The sequence below is a fragment of the Carassius gibelio genome, chromosome A5 (genome assembly GCF_023724105.1).
Source record: "Carassius gibelio isolate Cgi1373 ecotype wild population from Czech Republic chromosome A5, carGib1.2-hapl.c, whole genome shotgun sequence".
Classification (NCBI taxonomy): domain Eukaryota; kingdom Metazoa; phylum Chordata; class Actinopteri; order Cypriniformes; family Cyprinidae; genus Carassius; species Carassius gibelio.
The window spans coordinates 23,041,803-23,063,596 of NC_068375.1; the positions used below are offsets into that span (position 1 = coordinate 23,041,803).

A 21,794-nucleotide genomic window follows, 5' to 3' on the forward strand; every position below is an offset into this window, starting at 1 on the left:
TAAATGACAAAAGCATTTGAATTAAGATATAATATACATTTTTGCACCCTTTAACCACTCCCCGTTCCCATTAAGCTCACATCATGTTTTTATTAAAAATCTTTGTTTATTTTAAGGAAAATTTTTAAAGAATAATTGTAAAAATATATAGATCTTTTTTTGAAGGTACAAAGTCAATCACAGAAAACAACAACACTAAAATCAAGAAACAAGGCATTGAAGTCAATCAGTTATATATTCATAATGAAGTGCCATCTAAGCACATTGCAACAGCTATAATATGTCCATGTTCAGCTAAGTAACACATTCAAAAATAAAATAAAATACACACAAAAAAAAAAAAAACATTCAATTTATGGGGATGAACATAGAAACTAGCGTCATAATGAAGTCTCTTATTAAATGGATGTCAACTTATCTATAGGGTTCTCAAGTGTGGAATACACTTCATGATTTTTGCCCCGATTTCAACAGATTTACAGTCTGGAGAAGTTGATGTTAGTTGCCAAAGGTCAGAGCCAACTCCATAGACTTGAGTTGCCAGAATCCATAGAAAATGTATTAACTTAAAGTGACAACCATCAGTTAATATTTCAATTATGTTTTATGTTAAAGTATTTACATAGACGTTCAAATGTGGAAGAGCTTAAAAAGTGCACATTGAGCTTAATTGGAGCAGCCACATTTTTTTATAAATTTCATGTAATATTTATTAAAATGACAGGATTTTGTTAAAAAAAATAGTCTAGATCATGCATTAAGTTAATACATATTTTAATATGAACAACTTATTAACAATATCTATGAAATTATACTTTTATATATTGAAGTCACATTGATGTCACACTGAAGCTGTGTGATTTTCATAGGGGTGTACCATAAAATAATCTGAAATATAAAAAATTTACAGCACTGTAAAACGACAGACCAGCAATAAACTGTCAATTTATAATATTATGGATGTAAAAGTACAAGCCAGTAATGCCTGTAAAGTAATGTTAGCATAACAAGCAAATCAAATGCAGTTAGCAAACTGTGTTCTGTAGCATCTGCGCTATGTTGCTAAAACTATTTGTTGAATCTAATGTAATTATTTCTCGCATCCAATTTCTAGGTTATAATATGCAAAAGTCTGAATATAAATCTCTTTATTTTACAATAAATAGTGAAACTTACCCAAAATAAAGGCATAAACATCAAAAAAAAAAAAAACGCACATTTAAGAGGATCCTCTTTTGGTGAAAGTTTTCAGACCGCTTTCAAAATGGACGCCAGACAGTTTGAACATACAGACTCATATCTCAGTGTGCAATGATCTGATTTACTTGAAATTATAGGAGGTATATAGTAACAAACATATAAATTGGTTAAGACATCAAGCAGGATAATAAATAGATTTTTCTTTTTATATTCTGATCTCAAAACTGGAAGTGTGCTTAATGGGTACGTGAGCTTAATTGGTCCGTTTACCCTAAATATTAAAGGAGTAGCCTCTAAAATATATTTTTAGGTAGAAATTCAAAATCCTTAACCTTAATTCTTAGGGATTCCTAATGAATTCTTTACTCATGGTAATACTGTTGTGAACAATGCTGGGCCTTGGTATCAAAAAGGTTGAGAAGTGCTGCGCTTTCGAGATCTTTTTTTGAAAGAATTACATGGACCAAATGTGTCAAAGTAACTCAATCTAAACATTGTAAATCGTTTCAAAACATACGACTGAACTACTAGAGACTTTTAATTTTAGGTACTTCCTTGCTGGGACTCTTGAGGTGTGTGTTCCTTTCAAGGCCTGTTTTGCAGATGGCACTCTTTCTATACAATAGATAATAGGCCTGAAAAGTACAATGCTTGAGTCATTATCTCCCTGTTAACTGAGAAACACTCCCCATGACCTCAAGCACGCACACAAACACAGCAGATCAGATCTCGCATCGTGTGGGGGGGATTAGCAGGGTTCACACATGCTAGGTGGTGCCTGTCTAAAAAGTGTTTTCGAAGAGAAAAAAAAAAATATTGTATGAAGGATACGCCCACAAAAAAAAAAAAAAAAACATCAACTTTTTAACATTTGCCAAACCTCTAACTCTATATTAATACATACAAGAGGATTTCTATCCTCTCCTTTCCAGTCCTATTATCGTCTCCACTTCCCCTTCTTATCCTCTTCCCTTCCCGTCTGTTCCTCTCCACTCCTTTCCCACCTATTATCCTCTCCTCTCCCCTCTTATCCCCTCTCCTATACCTTTCCGTTCTGAACTTCCCTCTCGTCCTCTTCTCTCACTCCCATTTTAAAACAGTGTAATTTGGATCTGGGGCAACAGCCCTGCTGTACCTGAAATAAGGCCACTCTCCGGGAGACCAGCATAGGTCTCTGGGTCTCTCTCTCTCATGCACAGGCATAAAAATAAATCATTGTAGGCCTAGTTTCTCATCTGCACCATCTTTGGTGCAGAGAGAGAAGAGGAAAGTTGATAATTTCTGCAACTAAATACATCAGCATATGCAAAGGACCAATTTTGTCTCTACTACATTATGACATTTGTCAAAGTTTAAGTATTGTTACATTAAATGTCATGCATTGATTTGAGAACTTGAACTGATCAACAAGACTTTAGAAACTTAGTCTGATATCAGTTTAATATGCCATTGAATTGATTTCAGTACATTTCTAATGTTTTAACATAAAATTACTGCAGTCATAATATACACATCAAGAAGATAATTTATCAAAATGGTTAAAGATAATTTGAAGTTATCTGTGTGTTACCAGATTAATATTCATGAGCTAACCCCTACATCACTTCTGTGATCTCACAACTACCAGATCTGTGCAAAACCTAACTTTTTAAAAACAAGTGACGCCCATGATGATGAGATTCAATCTGTCAGGGCAAACGTGTCTTCCAGTCAGATCTGGATGAGGTCACATGAACTTTTTGAATGTGACATTCAAGGTTGTTGACCATCTCAGTGGATTTATAAAGTGGTCAAAAGACATAAGTTATTTGACATGGTTTAATGATTAGCTGAGAGGCTGAGCTACTCCTACAGATGCATCTGAGAAAGAAAAAAGATCAAATATGAGAGAATATGAGGTCACAGAGAACAAACAGTCTTACCTTGCAGCTGTTTGAAACGGCCCTCCAGGATGTTGGAATACTGCACCTGGTTTATAAAGGCAGCTGCCGATGGCTCAGGTTCGCGTGGATCAAAATCCATGTCTCTTCTTTTTCACTGTTACACTCAATTTCTTTTACTGTGAACTGTCCCTCCAACCCTGACTCTCAACTTTCATCCAAAACAAATCAATCACTCCACAAGAGTAAAACCAGGAGTCATGAGCATAGCACATAAAATGTGCAGTTGAAAAATTAAAAGAGAAAAAAAAAACAGCCAAATGTTTAACTTTCCTCAAAGGGCAAAAAAAGTTGGGTTTTGAAACAGAAACTCTCCAGGTGGACGCGTGTATCCGAGCGTTTCATCAGTGTATGCTAAACCGCGCCATTCTGCTTCATCAGTTTAAAAAAAAAAACCCTCTTCCTTCAATAGATTCTCTCTCTTGTTCTTTCCTTTTTTGTGGCAAAAAGGAACCCACATGCAGTTGAAGTGAGAAAAATGTAAAGTAAAAACTAAATATTCTTCTTTCACCGTTCTTCTCTTCTTCAAACGCACTCCTCTCTCAGTGCAAACTCTTCTTGCTCTCTCTCTGCCACTCAGATCAGACTGAGTGTGTCTGTGTGTGTCACACGCACACACACACAACCCTTCTTTGAGTAAGCCCACAGAACTAGCTGCGCTCAGCTTCCTAAGTAAACAAAGCCTCCTACTCTCTCTCTCTCTCTCTCTCTCTCTCTCTCGGTTTCTGAGCTTTGGCATTTGCATAAGGTGTGTGTAGGAGGAGCAAATCCCAGGCTGAGTGAGTGAGAATGACAGAAAGAGGGAGGGTGAGGAGGTGTGGGCTGAACCATTTCTGAAGGTGGACGGGGGTGGAGTAGAAGTCAAAGGATGGATGGTTTCACAGGAGAGATGTGCATGTAGGACCAGCCCCTGGAGGTGATCAGATAGTCAGCAGAAAGGTTTATTATATTAATAACTGCCTGGATTTTTACATTGGGTAATATTATGTTTTAGTGATTTTTGTGGGTGTTAAGCAGTTGTAAGAACTTTACCTTTAATCATGTCAAAAAGTCCCCCTTGCCTTCTCGAGCACGTGCACAGATAAATAAGACGTTAAGGCAGGAAGGAAGTATTTGAGAAACACTCAAGCAAGCACTGTCTTTCTTCCTGTGCAAGTGTGTGTGTGTGTGTGCGCCACCTCACACCCATTAACTGCCAACATCGGCAGTGACAGAAAACTCATCTTGTAATGCCTCCAAATGAATCCGAAAACAGAATCTGTTATGTAAGTGCAGGCATATCAAGAAAAGCCTTGATCTGAGAATTTCGAGCTCTCACAAATAGAACTGCAGCACACACACACTTTCACAAATGCATTTCTTGTGTGTGCAGATTTTACAAGAGCAAGTGGTGTAATGAAGACCAGTCTAGTGGCAGGTTGTGCTGATTAGCAAATGTCACCAACAGTGGCCATCAAAGAACAGAGGTCACAGGTCAAACCATGGCCAGAAGCACTGGGCCAACAGTCAGCCAGCGTGTCACTGGAACAAAGCATTTTATCACAGCACATAAAAAGGGATGAAGATGAGACGGATAAAGACAGATATTAAGGGGGGAAATAAACAGGTAGGCCTATCTGTTATATACAATATTCTCAAAATAAGATATTATTCATCTTTTTGATGCCAACTGTTGCTATTGAGATTTGACAAAAAAAGTGAAATGAAAGTTTTCATTTCCAGGAATTTATACTCACACGTCACCTACGCCCACATGAGGGGAAAAAAAGACTTCACCGTGTTATTGTATATACAATAAGACTTGCATTTAGCTTTAGTAAAATGCTTTTATTATACATATGTGTTTATGTAATGAAAAAAGACATGGACTGTGAGAGAGACAAAGAGGAGGACAGAAATGTCCAAGAACAACTAAAGTTAACTGTGTATGGGTGTGAGAGACATGGGAACTGGGCCTCTGAGACCCTCCTCTTTTCTGTCTTTTAAGAGCTGAAAAAGCCACTCTAGCTCAGTATTCTCAGTTTCCATTCCCCTATCAGTACTTCCAGGACTGAATGTTTTGCCTGAAGTTTATTCTGGTTCATATGGTGGTTTTCACATGCTGGGTTTGATGCATAAAGACAACAGAGAGAATTAAAACTCCTCTCAAGTGAAACTCTGTTATATACACCAGCAGGTGTGGCCAACAATTCCATTAAAACTCATGTAACTCATGTCTTTTTACAGCTAATAAATACTTTATTTAGGAAACATTTTACCTTTGAGGATTTTCCCAAGAACCTCCGAAGGGAGGTTCTGTCAGATTTAGCTAACTCCTGGGGACCATTCTGTCCCAAATACACACACAGCCCTGATGACAAGGTTAGGTTCTTCTCAGTCCCACTACATTCCCAGCACTTGTATCTGTGTGGGCGTTTGGCTTTGAAACAAGCCATCTTTCACATATTAATGCCTTAAGCTCACATACACATCAACACATCATTTTCATTAAATATCCATTTAATATTCAGCTAAAAATAAATTTTAGTTTTATTACAACATAAATTGATAAATGCATAAAATGTACTATTATTAAAATATTGTAATAGTTTATCTAACTTAATACTAGAACAATTTATATGAAAATAAACCAAAAATGTATATTTAAAAAAAAAATACTCAAATACTTTAATAATGTAATACTATAATATTTTCAAATGTTACATTTATAATTTTATTTCAGTGTTGCATGCAGACATTTGGTGAATCTTGATTTTTCCATCCAGTGACATTCAAATCTGTTGCTTCAAACACAACTTTTAAAAGTACATATAAATTGATTTATTATGTGCCTCAAATCATGATATGCAAAACAAACGTGTGAAAAAAACATTCAGCAAACAACTGGCTTTAACACATCTAATGTATATGACATTAGAAAAGCCCTGGAGATGAGAGTGTGTCACGAGGTAAATAACAGCACTGGAAGAATGTGGATCAAGTCATTGCTTGTCAAAAGATGGTATCTCACTGCACTTCAACACACAAATCAGCTGCTGTGTTACACACTGACGTCTACATATAGAATGTCTTTTGAACAATGTAAAACCATGTTCCATACTCCAAAACCATACCTGAAGCTACTTTATTATTATAACTATATTATAATGCATACAGTCCTCCTAGACCACTGCAAGAGCATGTGGAGTGTTTTAAAGTGATTTCTTTTTACACGTTTCCTTGTGCCACCCCCTACTGGTCACAATCATACAATACAACCCATTGAAAACTATCTGATAAAGCAAGCATGCAAACAAACACCAACAGGAAGCACATTGGTACAAAAACCAAACCTGGACCTGCACACACTGAAATAAAGAAATAAAACTGACCTGCGAGAGCTTTAATGCGGGAACGCTCAAAGAGACGTGCAGAACTGTTCTCATTATCCCACTCGGTTTCAGCTGCGATGTCCCAGCGGTTGTTGATGTCGTTGTACTGCTGCTGGATCTCGACGCTATCAAAATCAGTCGGTGAGATGGTGCTCATGGTCACAGCTGGAAACTCAACCGCTGCCCTGGAAATCAGAGAAGTAAACAAGTGAGGAGATGACAAACAAACTTTATTAGTGGTCTCAGAAAAATGTGACAGAGGAAAGGTGGAGTACAGACACCCACATCACATTTGCGACACCTTTTGCAAGAAAAATGTTGAGCTTTAAACTAGTAAAGTGTTTCAAAACTTTATAACATTCAAATATTATTGTTACAATTACTTTATAAACCACACCTTCAAATATTGCTGAAGGTGAGAGCAGATTTGAAATAGTACCAGAGGTGTAAATGTTACCTCAGTAACAGACTGTAAGCAGACGAGGTTAGTCTAACCTGGTGCAGCCCGGCTTGGGCACATGTAGTATTCTGAACATTTACCACAATAACATCAGAACGTGGGTCAAAATTAACAAGTGCTAAGTGCAAAATGGAAATAACAAAAAGCTTTGCTAAATAAATTTTTTTTGGCCAGCTGGTCATTAACTTTATGAGGGATTAACATAATCTATAATTGAAATCAGTTTATGAAACTATATGAATGACATTCTGGCCCTCACTGATGTAAGTGACACTGATTAAAAAATGTGTAAGATGTACAAGCTAAAACTACCAAATTTACCATCAGTATATTATATACAATACTTTTTTTTAAACTCTGTGTGAAAACACATATGATATACAAGTGCATCTCAATAAATTGGAATGTCATGGAAAAGTTCATTTATTTCAGTAATTCAACTCAAACTGTGAAACTTGTGTATTAAATAAATTAAATGCACACAGACTGAAGTAGTTTACGTCTTTTGTTCTTTTAATTGTGATGATTTTGGCTCACATTTAACAAAAACCCACCAATTCACTATCTCAACAAATTAGAATATGGTGACATATCGACTCAAAACACCTGCAAAGTTTTCCTGAGCCTTCAAAATGGTCTCTCAGTTTGGTTCACTAGGCTACACAACCATGGGGAAGACTGTTGATCTGAAAGTTGTCCAGAAGACAATCACTGACACCCTTCCCAAGGAGGGTAAGCCTCAAGAATTCATTGCCAAAGAAGCTGGCTGTTCACAGACTGCTGTATCAAAGCATGTTAAAGTTGAGTGGAAGGAAAAAATGTGGAAGAAAAAGACAGACCGAGAGAACCGCATCCTTATGAGGATTGTCAGGCAAAATCGATTCAAGAATTTAAGTGAACTTCACAAGGAATGGACTGAGGCTGGTGTCAATGCATACAGACGTGTCAAGGAATTTGGCTACAGTTGTCATATTCCTCTTGTTAAGCCACTCCTGAACCACAGACAACGTCAGAGGCATCTTACCTGTGCTAAGAAGAAGAAGAACTGGACTGTCTTCCAGTGGTCCAAAGTCCTCTTTTCAGATGAGAGCAAGTTTTGTATTTCATTTGGAACCAAGGTCCTAGAGTCTGGAGGAAGGGTGGAAAAGCTCATAGCGCAAGTTTCCACAGTCTGTGATGATTTGGGGTGCAATGTCATCTGTTGGTGTTGGTCCATTGTGTTTTTTGAAAACAAAAGTGCATGCTTCCTTCTGCTGACCAGCTTTTTGAAGATGCTGATTTCATTTTCCAGCAGGATTTGGCACCTGCCCACACTGCAAAAGTAGGTTGAATCCACCTTAAATTCCATCTCAGCAGTGCCACAAACTGATCACCTCCACACCACGCCGAATTGAGACAGTAATTAAAGCAAAAGGAGCCCCTACTAAGTATAGAGTACATGTACAGTAAATGAACATACTTTACAGAAGGCCAACAATTCCTTAAAATTGGTCTTATGAAGTATTCTAATTTGTTGAGATAGTGAATTGGTGGTTTTTGTTAAATGTGAGCCAAAATCGGCACAATTAAAAGAACCAAATACTTAAACTACTTCAGTCTGTTTGCATTGAATTTATTTAATACACGAGTTTCACAATTTGAGTTGAATTACTGAAATAAATGAACTTTTCCACAACATGGAATATTTGAGTAATCTCACTTTGACATTTATTGAGATGCACTTGTATTACAAGCTTTAAGCCACCAGAATTAAAATATTAGAAAGAAAAAAACAAGATGTGTCCTGGCACACATCTGGCACACCTGGCAACATTAAGATTTTACAGATAGATATTATGCTGTAACTGCTTTTTTATTTTCATTTTAATACTTATTGCTTATTTATTCAATTGTTATAAATAACGATATAATTAATTATATAAATTAAGCAATCCAAAATACAATTCCATTCCATATTTATGATCAGTAAATTTTCTTAAATCACCCAATTGCTAGATATTGCAAAAGGTTAATTCAGATCCCGCATATTTGACTTCTGCCTGTCAAATATGACTTCGGTCTGCAAAAGTGTTATGGCAGGACAAAATACTACTACAAGGCAACAAACATTTTGTCAAGGGAAAAAGAAAAAAAACTATTCTCAGCACAGGAAGAAATAGTTAGGTTAACACATGCAAAGATTAACTAAACTAAGATTAAATCAAACCTAAACAAAATACAGATTAAACCAAATCCCTGATGCTAATCCCACCATAAAGAGGAGTCTTAGAATCCAGAGATTCTGGAAAGAAAAATAGAATTGCCTGTAGGACAAAGTTTATCCCATAAATATTTCACAGCATAACAAATCTCTAGGGCCAGAAGAGAGAAACAGAGATCAGGTCAAATGTGCATCCCTCACACACTGTTCTTCTTTTTCTCTCCGTTTCACACTGAAAGATATACCTTCGCCTAAGGACACTGAACACGGTCTAAGACCATATGCATATAAAATTGTGAAACACCAATTCCAGCCAGAATATTTATAAAACTATAACTTTTTGATGAAACGCATAGGCTGATGAAAAGGAGACCATTAAGCGTTTTGACAAAAAAATAAAAAAATAAAATCCACCTAAAATGATGCAAAGTGAGAAATGTTTATAAAGTAACTTACCACCAAAGCATACTGATTACAAAATAGATCAATTAAATGTAGAAAATAGTTCAATTAAATGTATTGCAACATGCTAAGACCAACTCCAAGAACTAAATGACAGTATTCTGATCACGTTGTGTGCTATTTATATGATGCCTTTGTATGTTCACTAAGTAGAACATTTCCAAATTTTCATTTCATCTATCTTAGAAGGCAGCTGTCTATGTCGGTGGCAGACAGGAAGGCAGGTCAGTAGGTTTTTAATGAGAACAGAGCCAGTATGTGCATCCTTTCATGGTTAAGTGCCTCGGAGGCCATAGAGGTCTGTGTGCATGGTTATAAAGTGATGGGTCAGGTGGCCTAAATCAGGGGAGGCATATGAGCATGTGTTTTTGTTCATGTGGTAGGGAACAGCTTGTGTAGTTCTCACATCAATGTGAGCGAACATGTGTCTACGTGTCCGATATCTCTCTGCAGGGTCCAGCTTTAATCCACTCACCTCATGACAGTTCCATCATTCACAAATGAAGCAGGAAGAGTGGGGGACTAGACTCTAGAGAATACAGAGTTTCATTCAGGGACACGGAAACAAAGGAACCCCAGATGCTTCTGGTGGTAAAATTCAGATTTAATGATGATCTTACAGGGGACAAAGATTTTCAGTGTACTATAGTGATTTATTGTAGGGATGCACCGGTTGACCGGCCATAAATCGGAAACCGGACGGTTTTTGCTTAAAATACACGATCGGCAATCGACCGGTTTTTGGTCTTTTTTCGGCCGATTTTCCCTGAAGTGCGCTCGCGTGTACATACTACATTGTAATCATTCGCAATCGCATTTGTGGTGAAGTATTTCGAAATCTGCGCGTAGGACACGGGCAGCCGATCAGCACTGGAAGTGCAGAGCTTCATGTCTGAGGCACAGATAGCAGGAAGCGAACAGCCGTTGATGTACTGGCGTGGCGCACACATAAGACTCCCTTTCCTGCGCACTAAAGCTGCGCGATCGTATACTGTACCTGTCCTGAACACGAGTACACCATGAAGAGATGTTCAGATCAATGTGTTGGATGAGAAACGAAACGGACTAAACTATGACAAAACTTTTTTTTTATTAGAACTTGCATACACGTTTGAAAAGCCAGAAATAAACGTCAGTTCTGTATAGGATGATTATTTTTATTTTACCTTAAAATTACATAGACTTAATTTGATTTTAAAATCACCTGCTGTAGCACACTGAGAAAAAGTGTTTCATTCATGCTGATGCACTTCATTCAATGCTGATTAAGAAACCTCTTATTGAATGTGTGTTGATTGTGTTGTTTGGCCTCTTAAATACCTAATAAACATCTTGTTTATGCACACTTTCCTTCTTTCTTGTTTGTTGCTTAAAGTAAAAAAAAAAAATTTGAAATCAGTATCGGAATTGGCCAGTTTGCTTGTAAAAAAAATCGATTTCGGAATCGGCCATGAAAAATCATGATCGGTGCATTCCTAATTTATAGCCCTGGAATTATAGACCTGGTTTCATATATTAATGTCAATGAATGGAAAGGAATATGGGGGGTGGGGGGGTGGGGGGGGGGAACAATACTCTTTATATATAAATACCCAAAATTAGCTAAACCAACACAACTGCTATACATTTTTGTTCTAACTTAATTTAATTGTGTTCAATCCAAAAAAATTTAAGTTTACTTAATTCATTTGAGTTGGGACTACATACATACATACATATATATATATATATATATATATATATATATATATATATATATATATTTATTTTTTTTATTTGTATTTTTTTTACCATGTTGATTTTTTTGTGGTTACCATTAGGGCTGCACGTTGTGTCGTTTAAGGATCGATATCGCGATGTACGAATCGCGCGGCCGGTGACACACTAGATGCGTGGCGCAAGCGTCTCAGCTGCGTGGCGTGTCTGTTTTTAATTCGGCTCCCATGTTAACAGGTTAGAGCTTGTAGACTGCCTGCGTGAGACGCGCGGCTCGGGCCGAGCAGAAAACACGTGCATGCTAGAAATAGAACCGACGCCTATTTTTGACATGACACGCAAGCGTGCTGGAAGCGTTTTCAGGCAAAATACAATAGGAAAATATGTTTATATGTCATTTTGTACACAGATTCATATTAATTCATGACACTTAGATGTTTGAAAGTCTATAGGTTGACATATATTCAGATATAAATGTAATTTAAAAAATAAATTAATAATTATTGATTTTCAAATATTGCACCTGTCACCGGCATGATAGAAAGAGCGAACGCGTGCGCGCGCGAGAGAGAGCCCCAGCCGCACGCTAAATGTCTTCAAACAACACAAACGCTGTCTTGCTCTCTCTCCCTCACGCATATTAATCAATTGACATGATGGTGGCGATGTTTAAATCATTTAAAAAGAGAATGTAAGTGTGCTCACCCCGTTTTTGTTTGTAAGAAAAAAAATAGTTTTCATGTCGCAAAATATATCGCAGAAAAATAAAATATCGCAATGTAATTTTTTCCCAATATCGTGCAGCCCTAGTTACCATTGTGTTGAAGAGTTGAGCTTGGGTAGTGGGTGGCTGGCTACAAGTATTAAGCATTAGCGGTGTTAATATCACTGCAGTGACAAATAACTTCCTATTTGTGCTGGTCTATAGCTGCAGAAACATAAATGACATTTCTCAAAAACAGAGACTCGAATATACTTCAGCAGACAAAAATACACAATTAATAGACAGACAGATAAATAAAATGGGTCTGAGAAGACTGAAAACAGGTGTATTTCTGTGATATAGCAGAATTAATGTGTGTGAGTGTTAGTGTACGAGGCACACAGAGAGATAAACCCGAATTATGGATGGATCTGAACCAAAACACAGAGAACTCGGTGGGCTGTTTTCAATCCCATTAGTGTGTAGATTAGGAAGTGCTGAAAATAGAGACTGGACATAGAGCAGTTATCCTGGATTACACCCACACACTCCTCTAGAGCCTCTGTAACTGATGCAACATACATACATCTCTCCTGTCAAATATATAAGTCATGTTTTTTTTTAAATCAGCATTTTGATTTGCTCAGCTCTCAGCAAGTTTCATAACACCAGTGACAGATGCTTTATATCAACGTGGTTCACTGAAATAGGGTTTCATACATTGTTCTGTTTCAGATTGTTCAGAATTTACAGCTAGTCACACTAAAGAATAAAACCCCGTCAGACAAAAAATTGGATGAGGTGTTTCAGTATCTTGATTCAGAAATAAGGAGCTAATTTATGCATAACTACCTTACTTTCTTTAGATATAACACATTTCCAGGTATCATATCTCCGCATTGGTCAAATCCCTGCAGAATAAAAACAACACTTCCTCTTCTCTGTTGTCTGTAGCTCATATTCAGTAAAGCATTCGCCCTCATGAAAATGTAAATTTAACCAATAGTTCAGTCAAAAATGTACATTCTAATCCCATACCATTCTGAACCTGTATAATGTTAATTCTTCTGTGAACCACATAGGTGTTAGGAAGAATGTCCAAGCTGAATTTTCCATGCAATGAAAATTTAAGGTGATTTATACTGCCAAAATTTAAAATGGACAAAAAGCAACATAAGCAAATGATTTTTTGTTGGTCGTTAAAATGATTTAAGCCTGGACTCTTTCAAAGATCCTCATGATGAGGTAACCACAGAAACAGTCCTGTGTCCTATGTCTCAGGACAGAAATGGCAGGGCAATAAACCATGTGTTTGTATTGTTTAATGAACATATTCTGTGCATGTATATACCCAAACACACACACACACACGCACAAAGAAAAACTCCCCTGAGGACAGGAACTCAGGTGCAGCCATTCCAGACAAAACCGGTCCCTCCTCCCAAATCTCTTTAACCTGCTCTAGTGTTCATCTTAAAAATGCTGCCTGAAAAGTGCTGAGGAGGACTGGTTGGATGGGGCTGGGATGGGGTGGGGGCAGATCAGACACACCCATCCCACTCCAGCCCATGACTTCGAAGAAAAAGAATAGAAGGGGATAAGTAGGCTTGTAGTAGTGATAAAAGGAGAGAATGACGAAAAGAAACAAAATCAACTAAAAGACACTAACAATGACTACGTTTACATGCAGCCAATAACCCGTTCAAAACCGGGATATTAGCAATAACCCGGTCGCGCACGGCCATGTAAACACAGGCGAAAACCCGGATATGCTCATATCCCGATTTTTAAAAACCGGGATATTATACCTGGGGTACCCCTTTTTTAACCCGAATATTTGGTCTTGTAAACGCGTTTCGGCATATCCCCATCAAAATGTGTGTTCTGCGCATGTTCTATTCGCAAGGAATCTTGGTCTTTTGAGTCTTTGGATACAGGAAGAAGAATCGGAAATGATGCATATTGCGTATTATGTCCAGACGCTAACCGTGCGTCGCCGTTTACATCGGGATATTGGCGACTGATTACACATTCCATGTATACAGGAGTAACTCTATCCGCTCACGCATGTAAACGGTTTATCCCGAATGTTTCAGAAACCCAAATAGTGACATTAACCCGACCATAACCCAAATTTTAACAGCTTGTAAACGTAGTCACTGTCCTAAAAAGCCAATAAACCACCCTAATCCAGCATCGTATGCCCTTTACTCATAAATGGCACTATCAGTGAGCTTGATGAAGATTCATTTTAAACAAATCTTTAAATTGACTAAGACTGAACGAGTCATCTCGGGGAGTGATTCGTTCAGTCATGCATGCACAACATCCTATGTGTTCTGTACTAAATTAATTCACCTCTTTTGAGTCTTTTTTTTTTTTTTGAGGTTTTTTGAGTCGTTCGTTCATCTCTTGACAGCCCCATAGCTTAACAAATGCAGTTTGAGCCGGAAAGAGAATTGATTAGTTCATCTATCGAGTCTTTACTTAAAGGGGTCATATGATGCGATTTCAATTATTTCTCTCTCTTTGGAGTGTTACAAGCTCTTGGTGCATAAAGAAGAGCTGTAAAGTTGCAAAGACTAAAGTCTCAAATCCAAAGAGATATTCTTCATAAAAGTTAAGACTCTTCCACACCCCCCTAAAACGGCTGTTTTTAGCACGCCCCCATTTCACTATGTGGGAAGATTTGGATAACTCCGCCCAGCTGTTCACGCAAAGAAAGAAGGTGTAACTTTTATTCTCGTTGTAGCATTGTTGTTGCTGCTGCTGCCATGTTGTATAGATGCTGTGTGTTCCACTGTGAATGCGAAACTACTTTGTTTGGACTTCCAAAGAAGAAATACATTAACTTTGCACTGTGGAATTGCCGGATCAGCTTTCACCGTGGACAAAGCGGAGTTCAGCCTAGGGTCATCACACGTGGTTGCCGCAAGCCCAACAGACGCTCATTTGTAGAATCCGCCGGCCGCGCCGTTCTCAAACCACCCGCCTCTGCTCACTCTAGGCCTCCGCTCACTCAACGCCGCGGTGTGACACTGTTTCTTTGAGGAAGTGAAACTACTTTGTTTGTCCTTCCAAAAGAGGAAACGACTAGAAATCATGTTTATATCATGTTTATAATGGGTTTTATGTCTCTTTACTCCAGTGGGACATTGTATTCGGCCAATCACAGCACACCTCGCTTAGTAACATGTAACATTTTAATTACATTTTGCTATAATTAACAAAATTAACGAAATTGACTCGAAAAAACATTTGTTCATTTTGCTGAATGAGACTCAAAGGACCAAGTCAGTAAAATGATCCGAAATTCCCATCACTAGTGTGTGCTTGTGTTGGGCGATATGGTAATTTTCCAAATCGTCATATTGATAGCCCATGAGATCGACGATACACGATATTATCGTGCATGGGTGGAGCAAGAGAGAGCCTCTTTGTTCATGTCATATCATAAAGAAAACAGAGGCTATAAGAAAACAGAGCAGGTGAACTGGTGAACAGGTGAGCTGGTGAATCGGTGAGCTGTCTCTGTAACACGGAGACTATGAGGCACTGACCCGAACCAACCCAGAGAATTCTCCTAGGAACAGGCGTGGAAGCACACTGGGTGATCTCCTTGGCAGAGCGCAAGAAGAGTGATCTGAGGACTGAGAGCAAGACCAGCTTCGACAACTACGAACAACGATCTGACAACATGCAGTAACAACCACAAGACATATAAAGACAGGACAGAACCAGCATCAGGTGCAGCCATGCTGATTAGCTCATCAGCCCAATGATTGCCGGAGCAATGCTGAATGAGCAATCAGACAGATAACAAGAAAACGGACATGCAGAATGAACACACAGATCTATGAACCGTGACAAAATCTGCCACATCTGCGCCGGGAAGTTATCAGTCTAAATGTTCTGCAAAATCAGTCAACGGTGAAAATCAATAGTAGATTTAATTTAAAGTCCAACATTTTAACACCAATATTGGACATAAACGAACACGTTAAATATAAAGTATTTAAAACTGGTAAATTCACATATTTGGAGTAAAGTTGAATTGAACTGATGCATCAGTCATACAGGGCTCAGGACCGCGTGCCTCATGACGAGACAGACGCAGCACCACAGAAACAAGAATGAGATTCATTTTAACATAATGTGCCATTAAACTCAGTTAGTGAGGGCTCGTTTAAGATATTGCACATATATAGGCAGTTCAGATCACTTGTTAAAGTGCAATGAAATTCCTTATATCTGCAGATGATGTACGTCTGTTTGTGGATGAAGACTTCGTAACGGCCAAAACTATGTATTTTGCATGCATCACATTATAGTGCGGTGTGCATGAAAATAATAAGGCGGCAGAGCGAACTTGTTCTCACGTAGTCACGTAGTCAGACCCCGGTAAATTCATTTTCCTCCAGCATTCTACAACATTTTAGATTATATGGACAGTTTGTGTTTATCTTATTGTTTTTAATGGCATAATAAGCAAACTAACAAACAGTATTATCAGTCGCGTGTCCAATAACTGCTGTCTGGGGGATGCATTTTATTTCCAGTCCTCAAGTACTTTTTCAGAAGTTAGCTCTGTGGCTAGTAAGTCAACCATCTAGATTGCGAGTAAATCATTTTCATATGCGACTAAATCTTCCTTCTGGCTACTAAATTATGTCCAATATTAGCCAATGGCTAATAAATTATCTGATTTTACTCGCCAGTGTGGTAGTTGTAGGCTAAGTTTAGCACAGATATTTTCACTCGCGAACACTATGACTCTCCGTCAGACTATCTGTACCTGTGCCATTTTTTCCTCAATGAATCCGCAACGCACCTGTGTTTAAGGTACCGTGAACTCTAGTGTTAAAGCGCACATATCACCGTCGCTTTCTCTCAAACTCACATAGAGAAAGAGCGAGAGAGAGAGAGAGAGGGGTTTGACGTGCTACATATAAACAATATTATTTGTTGTATTTTCCTGTCAAAATAACGGCGTTCCCTATGGAAGACCTCAGCTTTTAACAACAGTCGGGTTTTCCGGTAGTGAGTGGAGTTAAGGGGGTGTGAAATGCTATTTCATGCATACTGAGTTTTTTACACTGTTAAAGAGTTGGATTCCCATGCTAAACATGGACAAAGTTTCAAAAATTAATTTGTACGTTTGAAGGAGTATTTTTGTTCCAAAATTACTCCTTCCGGTTTGTCAGAAGGTTCGAAAAGTTTTTTTCGAGTATAGCTCTGTGTGACGTTAGATGGAGTGGAATTTCCTTATATGGGTCCTAAGGGCACTTCTGCCGGAAGAGCGCGCGCTCCCGTATAGCAGAGCACTGAGAGCACAGACATTCACTGATCAGAGCGAGAGCGTCGCGAAATGTCACAAAAGGAGTGTGTTTTTGGTTGCCAGGGCAAGACAACCCTGCACAGATTACCAAAAAAAAAAAACAGCATTAAGGGACCAGTGGATGGAATTATTTTTACAGAGCATCAACGGAGTTGTGCAAGTGTTTTTGTTTGTTCCCTGCATTTCGAAGATGCTTGTTTTACAAACAAGGCCCAGTTTGACGCCGGATTTGCACATCGTTTATTTCTTAAGGATAATGCAGTCCCAACGAAAAAGGGTCACGATCGTGTGTTGGAACCGCATGCGGTGAGTAAAACTGCTTCAAATATCTCTGTGTTGTTAACTTAGCTATGGGCGCATAAGCACATCAAGTAAACAACATGCGATGTTGTCATCAAACTGCACTTTCCACATGTACAGCTTAAAAAAAAAAAGAAAAAAAAAGAAGACGACATAAAGTGGAACTTAGTCATTTTCCAAAACCGCTAAGCAAATATATACAATTTCAGTACATACCACATAGAGACGTCGTTGCTGATGCTGCTCTTGTTAAATTTCAGCATCTGGATCTGTGTCACAGCTTCCAAACGCTCTCAACGCAAAAGCCTACTCGCGGTCGTGATTCTTTAGCTCCGCCCACACGTCACGCCTCCAGCTGGTCGTGTTTTCCCGGGAAAAATCGGTACAGACTATCTTTCTCTTATGAATATAATAAAACTAAAGACTTTTTGGAGTTATGAAGGATGCAGTACTACTCTATAGGTACTCAAGATTAACAGGATATTGAATGAAAACGAGCATTTCACCCCCCCCTTTAATGTGCAAACGGCAAACTCATTGGCTGGCGCTCACCTATTATCTTCCCTGTTTTGATTTCAGCAAATCAGTTTAAGCGAACACACAAAACCTGATAAATATTTTTCATTTTCATATCTTGTAAAAGTTATATAAAGTTATATTCTTTTTACAGAAACACTGAATGACAGCTCTGGCGTGACGGGACGCGTAAAAAAACAATGTATTAAAAACACTGTGCGTTCGTTTGTCGATTGTGTAAAAGTTTGCGAGCCGAGTTTTATTTCAGTGATACAGTGTTGAACAGGGGACTTTTCCCCACATGTTCCCTCAACCACAAAAAAAATATATAAATAAAAAATACACTTACACAAACAAATACTGGTGCATCCGTTCCTTTGGAATTAAATGCAACATTATTAAAGCATACGAAAAGAGTGCTGTGTATCATCCGGTTGGGCTACGGAGTTGAGAGAATGAGCTACTTCAGCAAGAGTAGGCTGTTTCAAAACCTAGTAAGCTGCCTAGATAGGCAGCATTTTTGAGCATCACATGCAGTTACACATTGCCGGTTAAAAACAAGAAAGTGGCTGGTAAAAACATTGAGTGGCTGGTAGATTTTGAAAAAAAAAGTTAATTTCCATCCCTGGTGTGTGTGTGTGTGTGTGTGTGTGTGTGTGTGTGTGTGTGTGTGTGAGAGAGAAATGCAGTGCTGAAGTGAAATAACTGGGCAATTTGATAGCCGAATTATAATAGGACGCCTAATAAAAATAAAAATTATAATAGTTATTATTATAATCTAATATATTACTAGGAGAATGACCCTAATTATTTATTTGAGCACGAGAAAAATACAATAAGAATAATTTGAGTAAGAAAAATAAGAATAATAATAAAAAGATTTTAAAAAGATTTAACTTTGTATGCCAATACAAAATCCTGATATTGCTAGAAATGCAGCATTTACAATGAATTAAAATGCAAATAAGTGCTGATGGCCACTTATACAGATTGTAATAACACAAATGCGCCATAAAGTAAATAATCCACGCTCTCTATATTTATATAGATGTGTTCACTTTGATAGTAATACGTCTATTATCACCTTTTTCAATTCCATTACATAACCACTAACCAGGAGTGTTGTTAGGGTTTATTTTCATCCCATTCATCCATTTCTGCCTTTATTCAGGTAAAATTGCTGCCCACTTAAATTCCATTCAAATTAGAATTGACTACTTCTGACTTTGAGATTCATTCATTGAGTCAGAAGTTATTCAGTAGTGAATCAGATGTTCGTTTTTGTGTGCAGAGAGGGCAACGCAACAGAAAGCTTCTGAATAGAGGCGCAGGAAACTGTTGCTCATGTCTAAAGATATAATTAACGCCTACTGAAATCTAATAAAGTTTTCTTGTCTATTGCCAATGGCTACTTTTTTGTTGCAACTGGTGCCTGTGGAGATGCAATGATTTATTGTGTTATATCATAACAACTTGCAATGATGTGTTACCACAGTATTCTAAAAAAAATTATACATATTTTTTCTTTTAAAATCATGTTCACACAAAATTGGACCTCATAGCACTGACATCAACACATTTATTTTTCAGTGGACAATCATTTCTTCATTGCCTTACTCTCATTACTCTGACTTTCCTTTCTCTGTGTCTCACAGTGTTAATTTCGTTGACTAAATATTTTCGTCATTATTTTCGTCACGAATATATTTTTGCCGACGAAAACGAAACGAAAACTAAAATAGAAGGCACTGATGGAGACTAAAACTATGACTAAATTGATTGACATTATCGTCAACGAATAAAGGACGAGACGAAAATAGACTGTGACGAAAATCAAATCAGCAGACGGGAGAGATGCGAGGAATGAGCAAAAGAACCGGCAAAACAGAACAGACTGCATGAGAGAAGAGAACCAATCAGAGCCTGACTTATTGAGACGTGAAGCGAAGGTTTTCAGTTTTTATGAGCTCCCGGGAAGTCGGCATTCGAAGAGGTGATAGGGACTTTAAGCAACAGCCTCTGGTGGAACGGCAACGCCATTCTGGCGTTGTATTGCGCCTGCGCGAATTTAACTGCTACTTTGTGACGTTCTAATTTAACGGTCTACTACGGGAGAACAGCTGATTTGCCAGATTCGCTACAACGTGAGAGGTTAGGTAAATAAATGTTATGTTTTTAGACTTATTTACAACATACAATATTAAAAACTCCTCTTCTGACAAAAGATTGTCATTTAACGCCAAAAGCAATCCTTCTCTTGCTTTTTTAAATTATATATTTTTTTGGATCTCAATAAATGAATTAATACTGCGTTGCGCTGTTCTGTTTTACCGTTGCTTAGTGACTTTTACGTTCTTGGCTACAGCGGTGTGACGGCAAACTTCCGGTCGCTGTAGCCGTTCCATTCGCAGCTGTTGCTTAAAGTCCCTACTGTCTAAAAGAGCGACAAAATGTCCACAGCTCACTTCACGTTTGACGACGAACAAAACGAAACAAAGTGTAAAGCACGCAGAGCGCTCATTCGTGGCAAGAACACAACCAATTTGAAAAGACATTTACAGACGAGCCACCCGGACATTTTCTCAAATGTAATTTTACAACGATGTTCTTTTGTTTATTGAGCTAAGAAAAATTGGAATAGTGCAGTGCGTAGATGTTGTAGCATTAAATATTACGAACTGAAAAGTACTGTAAAATAGCCCCTTCTTCAAATTAGATGCGAGCACAATACTAATACGTAATATCATTATAAATACATTTGATTAATACTAATGTTTAGTATATTTTATAATGTTCTACTTGTTGACAATATCACAAATATTTCTATATCAGTCATGTGAAACGTGAATGTTCACATCCTATCATTATACATACAAATCTAGCAATATTGTAGTATTTAAAACATACAATATTGCTAGACAAATGAATACCTTATAAAATCTTGTTACTTTTTTTATCCACCATGCACTTGTTCAGCTCAGCTGTAAGCTTTAAGGTCCTGGACCTAACTTTATTTTTCTTTTATTGATGGTCAATTGGCAGCTAGTTATTGTTTACATTATCATGACAGTGTTTGTTGCTGCATAAAAGCTTTTGAATCGAAATAAAGACACAGTTGTGTTGAAATAAAGTTGAATTTGTGTTTTATATATTTTGTTTAAGTTTTTTTCCTATACCAGCTGTAAAAAAATTGTCTAGTAAATCTGTTATTGATTTTAGTCTTATTTTAGTCGACTAAAATACCAAGCAATTTTAGTCGACTAAAATACCAAGCAATTTTAGTCGACTAAAATAAGACTAAAATTAAAACAAATCAGATGACTAAAACTTGACTAAAACTAAAAAGAATTATAGTCAAAAGACTAAGACTAAAACTAAATTAAAATTTCGTGTCAAAATTAACACTGGTGTCTCAGCTGGCTGATCTGTTTTTGGCTGCACCCTTTTAACAAAACAGATAGAATGAGAGACCATATGCCCCCTGGGCATTATGCATGTGTGTTCTTCTGTTGTACTCCTTTTCATTGTCTTTCATATTAGAATCCCATTGCCACAGAAAATGGCATCTATTTTATCCCTGTTTAAGTC

The 21,794-nt window shown here is 37.6% G+C and overlaps 1 protein-coding gene across 4 annotated transcripts in view; it reads right to left on the reverse strand.

Annotated features, from left to right (window-relative positions):
- LOC128004261 (spectrin beta chain, non-erythrocytic 1) overlaps positions 1-21,794 on the reverse strand; it is a 74,841-nt gene that overhangs the window by 43,601 nt on the left and 9,446 nt on the right. For 2 of the 4 annotated variants that reach the window (XM_052592586.1, XM_052592589.1), the window contains exon 2: positions 6,512-6,696. In XM_052592586.1, coding sequence (XP_052448546.1) covers positions 6,512-6,668 — 157 coding nt within the window. In that variant the 5' untranslated portion in view covers positions 6,669-6,696. Of the gene's footprint in view, positions 1-3,122; positions 3,832-6,511; positions 6,697-21,794 lie in introns of those variants that run through there. The other 2 variants (XM_052592588.1, XM_052592590.1) reach the window with 2 other exon arrangements.